Source organism: Leptonychotes weddellii, chromosome X (assembly GCF_054177405.1).
Source record: "Leptonychotes weddellii isolate Sample4059 chromosome X, ASM5417740v2, whole genome shotgun sequence".
NCBI lineage: Eukaryota > Metazoa > Chordata > Mammalia > Carnivora > Phocidae > Leptonychotes > Leptonychotes weddellii.
In genome coordinates this window covers 14416896-14432768 of record NC_138385.1, presented here as the reverse complement: position 1 = coordinate 14432768, position 15873 = coordinate 14416896, and the positions used below count along the sequence as shown (strand labels likewise).

At 47.9% G+C, this 15873-nt stretch overlaps 1 protein-coding gene and 1 long non-coding RNA gene across 4 annotated transcripts in view; both read left to right on the top strand.

The window, feature by feature from the left end:
- The window catches only part of HPRT1 (hypoxanthine phosphoribosyltransferase 1), a 53321-nt gene extending 37868 nt beyond the window's left edge, over positions 1–15453 (top strand). For all 3 annotated transcript variants that reach the window (XM_081808231.1, XM_081808230.1, XM_081808228.1), the window contains one exon: positions 13031–15453. In XM_081808231.1, the coding sequence (XP_081664357.1) occupies positions 13031–13090 (60 nt within the window). In that variant the 3' untranslated portion in view covers positions 13091–15453. The remainder of the gene's footprint in view (positions 1–13030) is intronic.
- Positions 888–8318, top strand: LOC145717779 (uncharacterized). Its single transcript, XR_014141189.1, has 2 exons — positions 888–2574; positions 2611–8318. It is a non-coding gene; the product is annotated as an uncharacterized LOC145717779 (long non-coding RNA).
- Positions 15454–15873: the final 420 nt, after the last annotated feature.

The following is a 15873-nucleotide window of genomic DNA, read 5'->3' as shown; positions in this document are numbered from 1 at the left end:
GTTCTGTTGGAGAAACCACATGTCTTGGAATTACTTTGCTGTTTCGGTAGTATTAACTGTTTTCTCGCGCTTGTTCCAGTGATTTCCGGTGAATCTGTGTCAGCGGTTCCTTTTAAATACAAATCAATAAATTCCAAAAAACGTTACCACATTTTGAATTCTTGGGTGTAAAACTCCTTACAATAAAGGCTGTCTCTTAAAAGAAACTATGCCTACCTCTCATTTCCCTACAAATTAACCTAGTGTCATTTTCTGTCGGTTACCTTTTCCTTGTCTGTTATGTTTTAGCAGCTATTTTAATTGTAATCTTTACCGAGCCCAGCGAATAGCGATTATCTGGTAGAATGCGTGGGTGAGGCTGGTGAAATTCTTACCGACATTTAAGTATGCTTTATGACATGTCACCGTGTTCGAGTAACAGGGCTTTCTCTTGCGATCCTGGTAGATTGTTCAGACCGCGGTCTGGCGGGCATCTCAGCAGTCTGTCTGAGCCGCATCCCGCTGCCGCCTCTGTGTAGATAATACCTCACTGAGAACACAGCACCAACACAGCCTCTTGTTTTCTGGGACCAGGGAGACCGGTTTTAAACCCAGACCCTCAGGGGCCTCTCAGCTCCAGGTGAGGTATGAACCAGCAACCCTGGGAGCCATCTAGCCACATCGCTGCCTTAAGAAGTTTGCTGTCCTTCCCAAGAGCAAAGTAGGGAACTTGAAGTAGTACCGAGTAATAATTTGTTAGGGTCGCGGAGCTTCCTAGTTTATCAAACCTTTTCACTTTGGTTATCTCATTTGATCTTCATAACCCTGTGATGTTGAGGTTGGTGTCGACATGGGTGTGGCATCCACCATAACTCCCGATTCCTCCCCTCCCCTCCTCTCCCCTCCCCTCCCCTCCCCTCCCCTCCCCTCCCCTCAGCACGTCCTGGCCTCACGGTGGGTTTGCTAGGCAAGCGGCCTCCTGCTGCCCATCCCTCTTCCCCTCCCCTTTCCCGGTGCACTTCCCACCTTCTGTTAGGTTGAACCATGTGAAATGACCCTTCTCATAGGTAAAAAAGAAAAACTGTTGGCTGGTGGCAGTTTCAAGTGGTGTGCCCTAAAAACGTGCTGTGTGGTTTACATTTGTATGTACGGCTTCCTGTTTGTCTCCCCTCTCCACATCTTCTAGAATGTCAGTTCCATAAGGAAGACAAGAATTTTTTCTTTAAAGATTTTATTTATTTGACAGAGACAGCGAGAGAGGGAACAAAAGCAGGGGATGTGGGAGAGGGAGAAGCAGGCCCCCCGCTGAGCAGGGAGCCCGATGTGGGGTTCCATCCCAGGGCCCTGGGATCACGACCTGAGCCGAAGGCAGACGCCTAAGGACTGAGCCACCCAGGTGCCCCAAGACAAGAATTTGTATCTGTTTTATTCACTGATGTATACTCAGTGTCTCGAAGATTTACTAGGAGCTCACATGACAGTTGTCAAATGAGTAGCTAAGAGCTCTGGGTTAGACTGTCCTAACCTTTGCTTATTAGCACTGTGACATCGAGGTACTGAACTTTGGGGCCTGTTTTCTCAGCCGTAAGTGGGGACAGTGGTGTCTCTTCACAGGCACGTGGTGAGGAGTAAGGAGCTGCCATAATGCAGGTGGAGTGGGACGGTGGCCCGGGAGCGAGCCGGCACGCCGTAAACTGTGGTTGATGCTGAAAGAAATGAATGTTCTGAGAAGTGAGGTGCACGGCTAGTCAGCGGCCGAGATTTAAGCTGAGATCTGTCAGATTCTTGCTACTGTAGCATGAGGAGCCTCAGCTGTTTCTCCCGAGTCGGCCGAGCTCGTTAGCGTGCGGTTAGGTCATGTCTTCGCTGCTTGGCACACCCGTCAAGAATCCCAGCTAACCGCTGGGAACGAAAGGCCTGGGGAGCGCATCCTCTTACCTCATAAGAAGACGCCTCAGACCTTACTTCACCTGCCATCGGGGTGCCTGTTCCCAGTAATTTTATTTCCTTGACCAACTTGCAGCAGATTAAACATCGTCCATTTATAGGATGACAGAAAGGGCACACTGATGGGAGCAGTAGTAATTTCTGGAATAACAGTCTGTCAAGGGAGAGGAAAAGTACTAAAAAGAAAAAAAAAAAAGGCCAAAGCCTCCTGGGGCCCTTTTTGGTCATTTAGCCTGGGAGCCACTGGTCACAAATGTCACACGTCCGTAATCCTCGGGACTGCGCTTTCATTTGCTTGATTTTCAGAGACAGGGAAACATGGCATCTTACCATCCGAGGCAATGTGGGTGCTCAAAGACCTGGAAAACTGTGTGTGCCAAACCCTCCACGTGTCCCCCTATTGTGAATGCTTGTATGGGACTACTGTTTGCATCATGCCTGTAATTCCGTGTGTAAAGATGGCCTGCTGGTCTGATTCATCAGTTTGGAGGGTTAATGTCCTCCCCTGCGGTTGAGATTCTAGAAACACACTGTGCACCCTCTGGGTGCCAGGTCCTGGGGAAGACTGGCAAGGTTCCTGGTCTTCTCGTGTGTGCGTGTGTGTGTGTGTTGGCGCCAGAGAGAGAGAGTGTGTGTGTGTGTGTGTGTGTCGGCGCTGGAGAGTGTGTGTATGTGTCTGGGGAGAGAGTGTGAGTGCGTGTGTGAGTGTGCGCGCTCTTGTCTGCGCCGGGGAGAGTGTGTGTGAGTGCATAAGTGTGTGTCTGCACCGGGGAGAGAGTGTGTGTGTGAGTGTGTAAGTGTGTGTCTGCGCCGGGGAGAGTGTGTGTGCGCGTGTGTGAGTGTGAGTGTGTGTAAGTGTGTCTGCGCCAGGGAGTGTGTGAGTGTAAGTGTGTCTGCGCCGGGGAGAGAGTATGTAAGTGTGAGTGTGTGTGTGTCTGCGCCGGGGAGAGAGTGTGAGTGTGTGTGTAAGTGTGAGTGTAAGGGTGTGTCTGCGCCGGGGAGAGAGTGTGTGTGTGCACGTGTGTGTGAGTGTGTGTGTCTGCGCCGGGGAGTGTGTGCGCGTGTGTAAGTGTGTGTCTGCGCCGGGGAGAGAGTGTGTGCGCGCGTGTGTAAGTGTGAGTGTAAGTGTGTCTGCGCCGGGGAGAGAGAGTGTGTGTGTGTGTCTGCGCTGGGGAGAGAGTGTGTGTGTAAGTGTGAGTGTAAGTGTGTGTCTGCGCCGGGGAGTGTGTGCGCATGTGTAAGTGTGTGTGTGCGCCGGGGAGTGTGTGTGCGTGTGTGTTAAGTGTGAGTGTGTGTAAGTGTGTCTGCTCCGGGGAGAGAGAGTGTGTGCGTGTGTGTGTGAGTGTGTGTGTGCGTGTGTGTCTGCGCCGGGGAGAGAGTAAGTGTGTGCGCACGTGTAAGCGAGGTGGCGCCGGAGACTGGGGAGGCCGTGTGCCGGGCGGCGGAGGAGCAGGGCTTTTGTGCGCTGGGCAGCAGGCGGCCGTCCAGGGCTGTGAAGCAGGGAGCCGGGATTGAGATTCTGTTTGCAGCTTCGGAGGCGCGAGGATGCCCAGGGGCAGTTCCAAGAGTGGCAGGGGTGGCAGGGGCTTGGGGAGTCAGACCAGGACCGGCAGGGCCTACGGCGTCGCGTAAGGCGAGTGCCTTATATGCGTTACGTTTGCTCACAGCACATTTCACGGAAGGGACCGTCTCGGAGGCTCAGTTGTCACGTTAGTGGAGGGGAGGCTGCCGGGGACAGATTGGCCGCCATTTCTTCCCCGGGTGATTGCAGTCACATCTCCAGTTCCCATCCTTGTCCCCCGCCCGCCGGACTGACACCCACACGGGCTGGTGCATCAGTCAGAGTCCAAGGAAGATGTTCGGTTTGGCTCAGATCCTTCTTGGGGCTCCCCGTTTGTCGGGAGCAAGCCCAGGTCCTTCCAGGGGTGGATCGCCTGTGGGTCCCGCCTCGCTGCTGCGGGGCGCCCTGGCCACACCACCACCACCACTGTTAAGGATGCTGAGCTCGCCCCGGACCCGCTCGCTGGCTGCGTGGCCCCCCTCCCTTCGCTCGAGCACGGGGATGGCTGCCAGCCCCCCACGGCTGCTCTCCCCGCCTCGGCTCTTGCCCCCTTCCCGCTGCCCCCCTGCGCTGTAGGTAGGCCCTTCTTTTCTTACTCTTGGTGTCTGCTTGCTTTTTTGGGATGATGTTCTTTTAAAAATAGAAGTCAGATAAATAATATTTCTACAAAAAATTTAAATATTTGCATTTACTATATCATGAAAATTTTCTAGTTATAGAATTTCTATGTTTTTGAATGGTTGCATGCATCCTAGTTAATATACACATTTTAAATCCTCCTGAAGTTTTGATATTATAAAAAGACAAAATTATGAGTTTGTATGTCTAAGGAACCTCGAATCACTTCCTTTGTGTAACATTCCAGAATAATAATTGCTGAATAAAGACTGTAAATGTTTAAAAAAAAAAATAGAAGTCAGGGGCGCCTGGGTGGCTCAGTCGGTTGGGCATCTGCCTTCGGCTCAGGTCATGATCCCGGAGTCCTGGGATCAAGCCCCGCATCAGGCTCCCTGCTCAGCGGGAAGCCTGCTTCTCCGTCTCCTACTCCCCCTGCTTGTGTTCCCTCTCTCAAATGAATGAATAAAGGTTTTTTTTTTTAAGATTTTATTTATTTGACAGAGACACAGCGAGAGAGTGTGTGGCCTGCAAGCCCGCCTATGAACGAACTAGCCCCCCACCACCTCACATCATCTGTCCTTCTTGCTCACTTCACTTCAGCCACACTGCTCTTTTAGTTCCTCAGACCTGCCAGCCCATCCCCCCTTACCTCAGGGCCTCCGTTCCTGCTGTTCCTTGTGCCTGTCACTCACTTGCCCCAGATCAGCCAGGCTGGCTCACGGATCGCCCCAGTGAACCCTTCCCTGATCTCCTCTAACAGCCTCGAGGTCGCGCTCTGTGACGTGACCTGTTTTGGTTGCTCGTGGTCCTCAGCACCACCGGGCACTCACGCGGTCCCCACCGGGCAGAAACGGCCACAGCGGCCACTCTGCCACGCGCTTGGCTGGGAAGGAAGCCGCCCAGGCGGCCGCGGCCAGTTTATTCCTTAGCCTAAGCCCGAGCGGCGCGGGGCCCACGGGATGGCACTGTTCTCCGGCTAAATGTGTGGCCTGCAGCTCTCGCCGAGCTCAGGGGGCGAGTCGGAGGTCCCACGGCTTAGCCCGAACCAGGGAGGCGGATGGGAAGCTGCCTCGTGGCAGACCCGTGAGATGAGGAGGGGGACGACAGACAGCCTTGCGGCAGCTCCTCACACAACTGCTCACCTGTCCTTGCTCCCGGCAGGCTCCCGGGCTGTCTGAGACTTGGGTCCAACGGCAGTCGGCTCTCTCTATGCCGCCTAGGAGGTGGCATCTGTGGCGGAGCTGGTCCCTTACAAGCACCTGCCCAGTGGATTGTGGCTTTCTCTCTCTCTTTCCTGGCTTCCCTCATAGACCCCCAGCCCCGTGAGGGCAGGACCTTGCCCCTCTTCCCTGCTGTGTCCCCAACACCCACCAGAGGGCCTGGCAAACTACGGTGCTCAAGAAGTATCCATTGGATAAATGAGAGGAAGTTAAAAAGCAAGTAAAATATTTTAAAATGATAGCCAAATTACCCAGAATGAGAAGCAAAACGTTTTCTCAGGTTGTGCAAGACAAAAACAAAAACAAAAACACGAGCAGAATTTTCTTTCTTGCTAATAGTAGCTAACATTGATTGGGTTATTAACCACATGCAGTGGACGCATACTAAGCACTGTCGAATCTTTGTGATACCCCTGGGAGGCAGATGTTTTTTCACCATCCTGATTTTGCAAATGAAGAAATGCAGGCCCAGAGAGGTTGTGTAATTTGCCCAAGATCACACAGCTAGACATGGCAGATGAGGAATTTGAACCCAGGCGGTCTTATTCCGGAACCTGCCCTCTTAGTCCATTAGCATTTAACCTTTAGTGCCTGGTTCTTAGGTGCAAACTAATACACTGAGGGCACAGAGAAAAATATTAAGCTCGTTGAAGGGAATAATTCCAAATGACTTGTGTATTTAAACAACTTTTTGAGGTCACAGCTGATCTTTAAGAATGTGCACTGACTTCCTCCAGCACTGGGAACCGTTTTCAAAAACAATTGCGGAGTTCCTCCAATGTGATCTCCGAATTTTTCTGCTGGCTTATTTTACGACCCCGTGGGCAGCTTCAGACAAAATAACTCTCTGGCATGAAGGATTGTGTGTGTGCTCTTTGCCATTTGTAAATGTGAATTTTATAGATCCCTCAAACCACTTGAAAGAGTAATGATTTTTTAATGGTTTTTCATTATTAGTTGTAACTTCAAGCACTACTGATAAAAACTGCCAAATTCTTTCAAGTTTTCTCTTAACACAACACGGGTGTACTTCATAATGAGCCTCCTCATTATGATTCATGACTGAAGTGACTTTCAAACTCCGTAGCTTTACAGTAGAACTTCCTTTCCTGACATTTTTCCCCCCTGTTGCCTTCATCGTGACAATATTCGAGAGCTGTGAACATGAACCAGTTCGGTTCTCCTGCACGGGGCGTTGTCTGGAGCGCTCATCCCGCATCTGCCCACCGGCCCCCGTGTCCTCGTTGCCCTGCCCTTTCCCAAGGGCTTCCCCATTTCCCCGGCTCCACAAGACCTGACGGGTTCATCCTGGATGTGGCAGCTAGCTGGCTGGGCATTTCAGGGATAGCGCTGTGCTCATCACCGTCGGGGCGTCCTGGCTTCCGGGGCCTCCGGGTGGAACGGAGCTAGAAGAGGGAGCACGCACCCTTGCACACGTACACACACATCTGTCTATTTCTGCATCTGTGTACGTAGGAAAAGAAAGAGTTCACACTGCGGGCTGCTCTCATCCACACCACAGGATTCATTCTAGCCGCCTTGCCTGACTTCTGAACTTCTCTTCGCTTCGACTTGGAGAATCTGGCTCCATTCGCTTGCTTGTTCAGCCCCAATATCATGAAGGACTTAATGTGTGCCCGTGACAGATCTAACTAACTAGAGCCCGGTGTCTGTGGGCAGATCTTTTTGCCGTAAGCCTTACGGTGTCCAATCGCAATACTCTTTTCCAGAATTATTTTCTTCTCCCTCCCTTTTAGCGCAGCTGTGGTATTCACCTGTCATGCAGTTTGAATCATTTGTTAGTGTATTTTATTTAGGCTCCTATATCCTAGTCGTGATTGAGTCTTACAGTGGATCATAATAAGAGTGAGAGCGATACGGAAAGGTCTGCTCGGAGATACTTTGTCCCCTCGTCCTGTTCCCATTGCCCCAGCTTTCCGCTCCTCCCACCCACTCGACGATCATCATCTTCCTGGCTTCTCGTGGCAGCCGCGTGTGTGCCGAGCACATACTACGGCTGGGCACGTTCCCCTTCACGGCAGCCCCTTGAGGTAGGTCCTAGTATCACCACCATTTTCTTAGATGAGGGGATTGAGCCCCACAGATGTGAGGACGTTGTCCGAGCTGACATCCTGGCACATAACCCGCTACCCCAGCCGGGATCTGACACCAGGAACAACACTGGGACCACCTTTTTGTTAAAATTGTCTGGTCCCTCCTCATCCTGGGTCTCCCTGAAGCTCGGCACGTCTGAAGTCACCTTTCTGAAAATGTTCTGTTCACTGTCGCAAGCCTTGTTCTGCTCCGGCGTGGCTAGACAAGGGCCATGAGGGGCCACCTGGCCTTTGCTTAGGACCTGGGGGAAGACATTGCCCTCAGTCGATTCCACCCTCCCCATTTTCCAAAATGTGTTGACACGTCTTGTAAATTTGGCAACCTAGCAATTTCTTTAAAAGGTAACCGAGGCTTCATGGAAAACAGTTGTCTGGGAGCACAGCGGTTCAAGGAGCATCCGCACTTGGCATTGTCGCTGTTCTGTTCAGTAGTGGTGATGGGGCCTTCCTGCGTCTCGGGCTGTGTGCTGGGCATTTCAGGGATAGCGCTGAATGCCAGCGGTCCACGTCCTCGAGGGGCTTCAGGTCTAGGAGGGGAAAGGGGCAAGTCTACCAGTGTTCCAACGCAAGGCAAGGCTCCGTTCAGTGCTGAAGAAGAGGGTACACCTAATGTAATGGGACTTCAAAGAAAACTCAGAACGAGGAGGGGGAAGCAGGGGGGCCTTCTGAAAGAAGCTTCAGGGAGAAGCAGCATTTAAAATATGACTTTGGAGGGGCGCCTGGGTGGCTCAGTGGGTCAAGTGTCTGCCTTCGGCTCAGGTCATGATCCTCGGGTCCTGGGATCGAGTCCCGCATCGGGGCTCCCTGCTCAGAGGGAAGCCTGCTTCACCCTCTCCCTCTGCCCCTCTCCCCCCAGCTTGTGCTCTCTCTCTCTCTCTCTCAAATAAATAAATAAAATCTTAAAAAAAAAAATACAACTTTGGAGAACAGGAAAGGTTTGAATAGGGAGATAGAGAGGAAGGAAAGCTGGGGAAAGGGTTTCAGCCAAAGGATCTGCTTGGGCAGAGGCATGGGTTAAAAACAAATCACAGGGTAGTGTGGGAAATGGTGAGGAGTCTATTTTGGCCATGGCAGAGGATGTCGAGGGGAGCGATAAGAGAGAAAGCCAGCAGAGTAGATTGGGGTCATTTTAAGGGCTTCTGTATCTGTTAGGATGATCTAGGCTTCCCGTCAGATTGCCCTGCTCAGACTGGCCTACGCAATAAAGGGCATTAACTACAGAACTGAGAAGCCCAGGAGTAGCTCCAGCCCGCTCGGGGTGATCGTCCGCTCCATGACGATGCCAGGCTCCCACGTGCCTGCCCTGGACCAGCTTCATCCTAAGGCCGCTCGTCCTGTGGCCGGGTGAGGGCGGCCAGTAGTCATCGGGGGCGGGGGGGTGGGGGGGGCAAGCTTCACTGAGAACGGCCTTCTGTGTCAACTTGCTTTTAGAAGTGATGAAAAATCCCTCCTGGTGTCCCACGAGCCAGAACAGGCTCAGATGTCCATTTCATAGCCAGTCACTGGCGATGGGGGGTGGGATTGCCCTCTGCCCCATCAGGCCCACTTCCGGAGCTAAGATTAGAGTCCATTTCCCTTGGGACGCATAGCACAAACTCAGAACTTGGTGAAGAGGACGTAGCCCGGATTCGGTGCTAGGGAGGCAACCAGCAACCTCTGTGCTCTCAAGTGCCAAGAAAGTGGAGGATTGTGCTCATTGAGTGAGAAATGGGGAATGTGGAAAAAATGTGAATTTTGATAAACCAAAAATATTCCTGGTTTTCATTGAGTCTAAGATGCTATCAGTTGTTTATTGGGCAAACAACCTGGTTTCTTCAACAAATAACTTGCAAGGAAAAACATGAAGGAGGAAACCTATAGATTAAGAGAGACAGAAATCTCAACCAGGAGCAATGTACGGACTTGATTTAGATCCCAACCCAAGTAAACTTGAAAATACACATTTATGGGGGCGCCTGGGTGGCTCAGTCGTTGAGCGTCTGCCTTCGGCTCAGGTCATGATTCCAGGGTCCTGGGATCGAGCCCCGCATCGGGCTCCCTGCTTGGCCGGGAGCCTGCTTCTCCCTCTCCCACTCCCCCTGCTTGTGTTCCCCTCTCTCGCTGTGTCTCTCTCTGTCAAATAAATAAAATCTTTAAAAAAAAAAAGAAAATACACATTTATGACATGAGACAATTGGAAATGTGAACCCCGGCTCGAATATACATTGGTACCAAGGAATTATTGTGGTTTCTAAAATGTGGAATAATATATTGTGGTTACGTTAAAAAAAAAAAAAAGAGTCCTATCTTTTAGAAAATACAGACTAAATTATTTACAGATGAAAACAGCTCGATGTCTGGGATTTGTTTCAAAAAAATACAGGAGTCAGGGGAAATAGGTCATGAGCTGATGATCACTGAAACTGGGTGATGGGTATATGCGGAGTTCAGGATACTATTCTCCCCTTTTATATATGTTTGAAATTTCCCATGATAAGTTGTTCTTTTAAGAGGGGGAAGAAAAAGGGGTGCCTGGCTGGCTCAGTTGGTGGAGCATGTGATCTCAGGGTGGTGAGTTTGAGCCCCATGTTGGGTGTAGAGATTACTTACAAATCTTTAAAAAAAAAAAGAAGGAAGAAAAACAAGTTACCAGGATAACCTAATTGAGAAGGGGACGTTTGCTGTGGAATGCTCAGCATGTACAGGGCCCCTGCCACCATCTGGCATTAAGAGGACTAAAAAATATATTATCCAGGGGCTGTGATAGATGAGAGATGGCCAAAAATTCTTTTCTAATCTTCCCATTACGGGGTGGAGCAAACTCCCCTCCCCCGGAATCCAGTCTGGCCTTTGAGAGTTGACAATTGACTGCAGTAGAAGTGACGTTTTAGGACTTCCGAGGCTGTTAAAAGAGGCTTTCCAGCCTTGTTTGGCTCTCTTGGAACACTCTGGAAGTCCTGAGCCACCATATGAGAAATTCGACTACCCAGAGTTGGTCATTCTGGAAGCGCCCAATAAACAGTCCCGGCTGAACTCAGTCTTCTACCCAGCCCCACCAAGTCTCCAGACTTGAGTGGAGCCCACACGGAACCTTCCAGACCAGCCCATCTGCTATGTGAAATAAAAGAATCACCCAGCTGAACCCTGCCTGAATTCCTGACCCATAAAATCATGAGATGTAATTAAATGGTTGATGCTTTAAGTCATTAAGTTTAGAGGTAGTTTCTTAGGCAGCAAAAGGTGGCCAGAATAGAGCTGTATATCCAAGTGACAAGTTATTTAAGCGAGGGAATAATAAACCCAGAAGTCAGGATAGTGTTTCTTGGGGGAGGAACACAGGTAGATTCAAAGGTACCCTTAAGGGCCTAAAGCTGAGGTTGTGTGTTGTGGGTTCTCAAGTATGCATTTTTATTTTATGGGCACATTTCATATATAATATTGTAGGTCCTAAATATCACATCATCAAAAAGACTTTTATAAAAGATCTCAAGCAAGCGTGGGAAATGGTGAAATTTGTGAAGTCTGAGTGGTGGGTACACAGGTGGGTACACATGATTCTCTATGCTTTATATTTGAAATATGATTCTCTAAGACACTTGAAATCTAATAAAACTATCCTAAAATTAGTAGGACTTCTACAAGGATGAAAAAGAAAAAAAACGCATGTGATATGTGTATACATAAGTGTAGAAAAAGAGGCATGAAAAGTTGAGTTCCCCAAATGTTAATGATTAATATCTCGGGGGGAGGGGGGGTTCTTGTGCTTCTATTGTGCAAACATATATAATATAAAATTTACCATTTTAAACATTTTTAACTATACAATTCAGTGGCTTTTTTAAAAAAAGATTTTATTTATTTACTTGTCAGAGAGAGCACGAGCAGGGGGGAGCGGCAGGCAGAGGGAGAGAGAGAAGCAGGCTGTCCGCTGAACAAGGAGCCCGAAGCGGGACTCAATCCCAGGACCCTGGGATCACGACCCAAGCTGAAGGCAGACACTCAACTGACTGAGCCACCCAGGTGTCCCCAATTCAGTGGCTTTTGCCATCTTCCAAAATCGATGCCTTGTACCCATTCCCAGTAATCCTTCCCCAGTCCTCCTCCCTGTCCCCAGCCCCTGGCAGCCACCACCCTTCGGTTCTGTCTCTGTGAATGTGACCACTCTAGGAACTTAAATGGAAGTGGAATCATACAATATTTGTCCCCTTGTGACCAACATTTTACCTCACGTAATGTCTGCAAGAGTCATCCGCGTTGTCACGTGTGTCAGAATTTCATGTGTCTGTGACATTTCCTTTTATCTATTCATCCATCGATGAACATTTGGTGCTATGGACTGAATTGTGCCCCCCCCAAATCCATATTGAAGCCCAAACCCCCAGTGTGACTGTAGTTGAGATAGGACTTTGGAGAGGTAATTAAGGTTAAGTGAGGTCATAAGGGTGGGGCCCTAGTCCAGTAGGATTGGTGTCCTTATAAGAAAAGGAAGCAACACCAAGGATGTGTGAAAAGGCCACATGAGGACGTGGCAAGAAGGCAGCTATCTGCGAGCCACCGAGAGAAGTCTCAGGAAAAATCAACCCTGCTGGCGCTTTGGTCTTGGACTTCCAGTCTCCAGAACTGTAAGGAAATAAATTTCTCTTGTTTAAGCTACCCAGTCTGTAGTCTTGTTATGGCAGCCCTACCAAATTAATGCCCTTGGGTCGCTTCCACATTTTGGCTACTGTGAATCAGGCTGCTGTGAACATGGGTATATGAATATCTATTTGAGTCTGCTTTCAATTATCTTGGGTATATATTCAGAAGCGGAATTGCTGGATCATATGATAATTCAAGGTTTAATTTTTTTGGAGAACTGCCATGCTGGTTTCTGCAGTGACTACACCATTTTCCATGCCCACCAGCAAAGCACAAGTGTTCCGTTCTCTCCACATCCTCACCAACACTTGTTATTGTCTGTTTTGTTTTTTAATATTTAAAAATTTTTTAAGTAAGCTCTGTCACCAGCATGGGGCTCGAACTCACAACCCTGAGATCAAGAGTCGTAGGCTCTATGACTGAGCCAGCCAAGGGTGCCCTGTTTTCTTGTTAATGGCCATCCCGATGTATAAAATGGTCTCTCATTGTGGTTTTGATTTGCATTTCTCTTAATGATTAGTGATGCTGAGCATCTTTTCATGTGCTTATTGGTTATTTAAATGTATATCTTCTCTGGGGACTTGTCTATTCAAGTTCTTTGCCCATTTTTTAATCAGGTTGTTTGTTTGGTTCTTGAACTTTTATGTATATATCTAAATGTATATCATCAGAAAAAATGAAACTAGTTTTATTGCAGCTGAAACAGAGAAAGGGAGTAATTTTAAAAAGGAAGCTTTTGCTCTCTCATTTTCCCCCCTCTTTTCAATCATTCTTTTTCAATCATTCTGATTATATCAAGAAGAAAGCCTCGATTTGTACTCTTATAGTTTTTAATGCTGATTTTTAAAAATGTGAGAAACACAGAAAACTAGGAAGTGAATCATCCAAATGCAATCAGAAGTGCAGTGTTTTTTTATCCTAATTATAGTCACATTTTATATCTGACCATGACTTTTTTTTTTTTTTTTGCTTAGGTTTGTGTGTCATACACATTTCCAGGCTACTGCATGAGAAGACCAACATGTGTCTACTGAAAGATTTGGATTCCTATGCTCACCCTCACTTCCTCTCCACTTCTCTGAACCTCACTTTCCACTGAGGGTCCACTTCCAATAACGTGGGGTAGGTAGTCAGTAAATGGCAATTCTTAAAAAAAAAAAAAGATTTATTTATTTATTTTAGGTAGAGAGAGAGAGAGAGATGGGAGTGGGGAGGAGGGGCAGAGGGAGAGGGAGCAAGAAAATCTCAAGCCGACTCCCTGCTAAGCATGGAGCCCGAGGAAGGGCTCAATCTCACCACCCCAAGATCATGACCAAAAGGACCTATATCCATCCAAAAGGATCCTTTGCAAATGAGTGAGAGACAGAGTTTCAGATAAACCAAAGGTGAGAAAATGTGTCACCAGCAGACCTTCGTTACCAGAAACCATTAAAGGGGGACACCTGGGTGGCTCAGTCATTAAGCATCTGCCTTCCGCTCAGGTCATGATCCCAGGGTCCTGGGATCGAGCCCCACATCGGGCTCCTTGCTCAGCAGGGAGCCTGCTTCTCCCTCTGCCTCTGCCTGCTGCTCCCCCTGCTTGTGCTCTCTGTCTCTCTGACAAATAAATAAATAAATAAATAAAAATCTTAAAAAAACAAAACAAAACATTAAAAGGTGTCCTTCAGACCAAAGAGAAATGGCGCCAGAAGGAAACCCGGAGGTACAAGAAGGGATGAAGACTGGAAATAGCAAGTCAGTGAGTAAGAAAAAATTATGCTTTCTTATTGTAGCTGACTTAAAAGGTAAACAACTCTCTAATGGAAAGAACAAAAACTGTACACTGGGGTTTACAACAGTTGTGGAAGTAAAAGATACGACAAAGTGGCACCAAGAATAGGAGGGCAGGTATATGGAACTAACTGTTGTGTTGGAAGGTTAGTAGATTTGTGAATGTCACATGTAAAGCGAGAAGGGGAAAGTTGGAAGTTTGATGTTTCAGGCGTGAAGTATGACTCTAAAGAGACTCTCTAAGTGAAAGATGTGTATTGTTAACCTAGAGCTACCACAGAAAGTAGCAAAAAGAGGTACAGCTAAGAAGAAATAGCAGGTATCACAAAGAGATATTTTATTAACCCCAAAGAGGGAAGGAAATTCCCCAATATGAGTAAATAAACACACTTCTAAATAACCCATAGGCCAAATAAGAAATTATGTGAGAAATTAGACTTACAAACAAAATAAAATCTTTTAAGTATTTTCCATAGCCTGCCCCCCCCCGCCTCTCTCTCTCTCTCTCTCTCTCTCTCTCTCTCGTTTCTTCAAATCCTTGGCTAACTGTTCTCATAATGTCCAATCACTTTGTAAAACAGCTTTCAGCCCAGTTGATAAGCTATCAGTTCCACTTTTTTTCCTCTTGGAAGACAACCTTCTGGAGGCCTTCCGTCCCCTGCTCCCATCTGAACTTGGAGCTCCCCATCTGAACTTGGAGCTCTCAAGGTTTCACACTCGGCTGTCATGCTGGCATCCTCCTCCCCTATCAACTTAGGGATTCCCTTTGTACTTCTGTGTTGTGTACCCTGTTTGATGGATCCCCTATCTCTGTCTTAATTGGTTTACTCTCATGCTTTGGTTTCTTTCATTTTTAATCTATGTCTCATTTTATAGTTTTCCAATTCCCCCCACATTTGGAAAGCTTGGCATTTTCTTCTTGAACAAAATAAGCATCATTGTTTTACGATCACGCTCGCAAATTCTGGTATTTGAAACTCTCCTGCATTCATTTCTATTGGCTGTGATTTCTACTGGTTCTTGCTTGTAGTGTCTTAAATTTTTATGTGTCTTTGTGTTGGACATTAGATTTTAGTTTAAAGAAATAATTTTAAGCCTAAGATACTGTTGTTCCTCCAAAGAAGACTTTGATTTGTTTTCCCTAGGTGCCTGGGGCTCCTAGCTATCTGAAGTAAACTTAACCTGATTTTGGGGTGTGAGATTTTTCCGGGTTACACAGATGAACGGAAGGCAGGCTGCAATGCGTGTGAGATATGATTTGCATCCCATTCATCCTTACTGCTAGGGTGTAGCTTTTCAAGATACCAGTCCAAGGCAGGCAGTGGTTTAACGGGGTCTTTACGTTGGCCTGACCCTGGACTCTTGACTTTTGTTCCCTGTCCCCGGGAGGCCACCAGAAGCACTTGGTCTCTCAGCTGCTTCTTCCTGATTGGAAAAAGTCTCCCTGAGCCAAAGTGACCTGAAGAGCTGTTCTCATCTCACTGGGTTCTTGTCCTTTCCCGGATCTTGGCTCGCTACTTTCTCACTGAAATTATTTTGTCCACCTTCTTTGATGTCTCCAGTGGGAGCGTTGGTCCGCATTACCTAGTCTGCCATTTACAGAAGCTAAAGTCCCTCTTCTTCGTTTGGGTGGCAAAAAAAGAAAGAGTGTATAAGAATTAATTTTTTGAGGGGGGCACCCGGGTGGTCCAGTCGGTTAAGTGTTGGACTCCTGGTTTCGGCCCAGGGTCCTGAGATCAAGCCCTGCGTCGGGCTCCACACTCAGCTCGGAGTCTGCTTGTCCCTCTCCCTCTGCTCCTCACCCCCTGCTCTCTGTCTCTCTAGAGTAAATAAATTAAATCTTAAAAAAAGGAATTAATTTTTTGAGGCCTTGTATGTTTGAAACTTCTATTCTCATAATTGTTGGTTTGGCTGGATTTGGAATTCTAGTTGGATATTAATTTTTATATTGAAAGCATTGCTTCCTTATCTTCTAGCTGCCGGTGTTTCTCTTCAAGAATCCAAAGCCATTCTGATTTCTGATCCTTTTCATCTAATCTATTTTTTT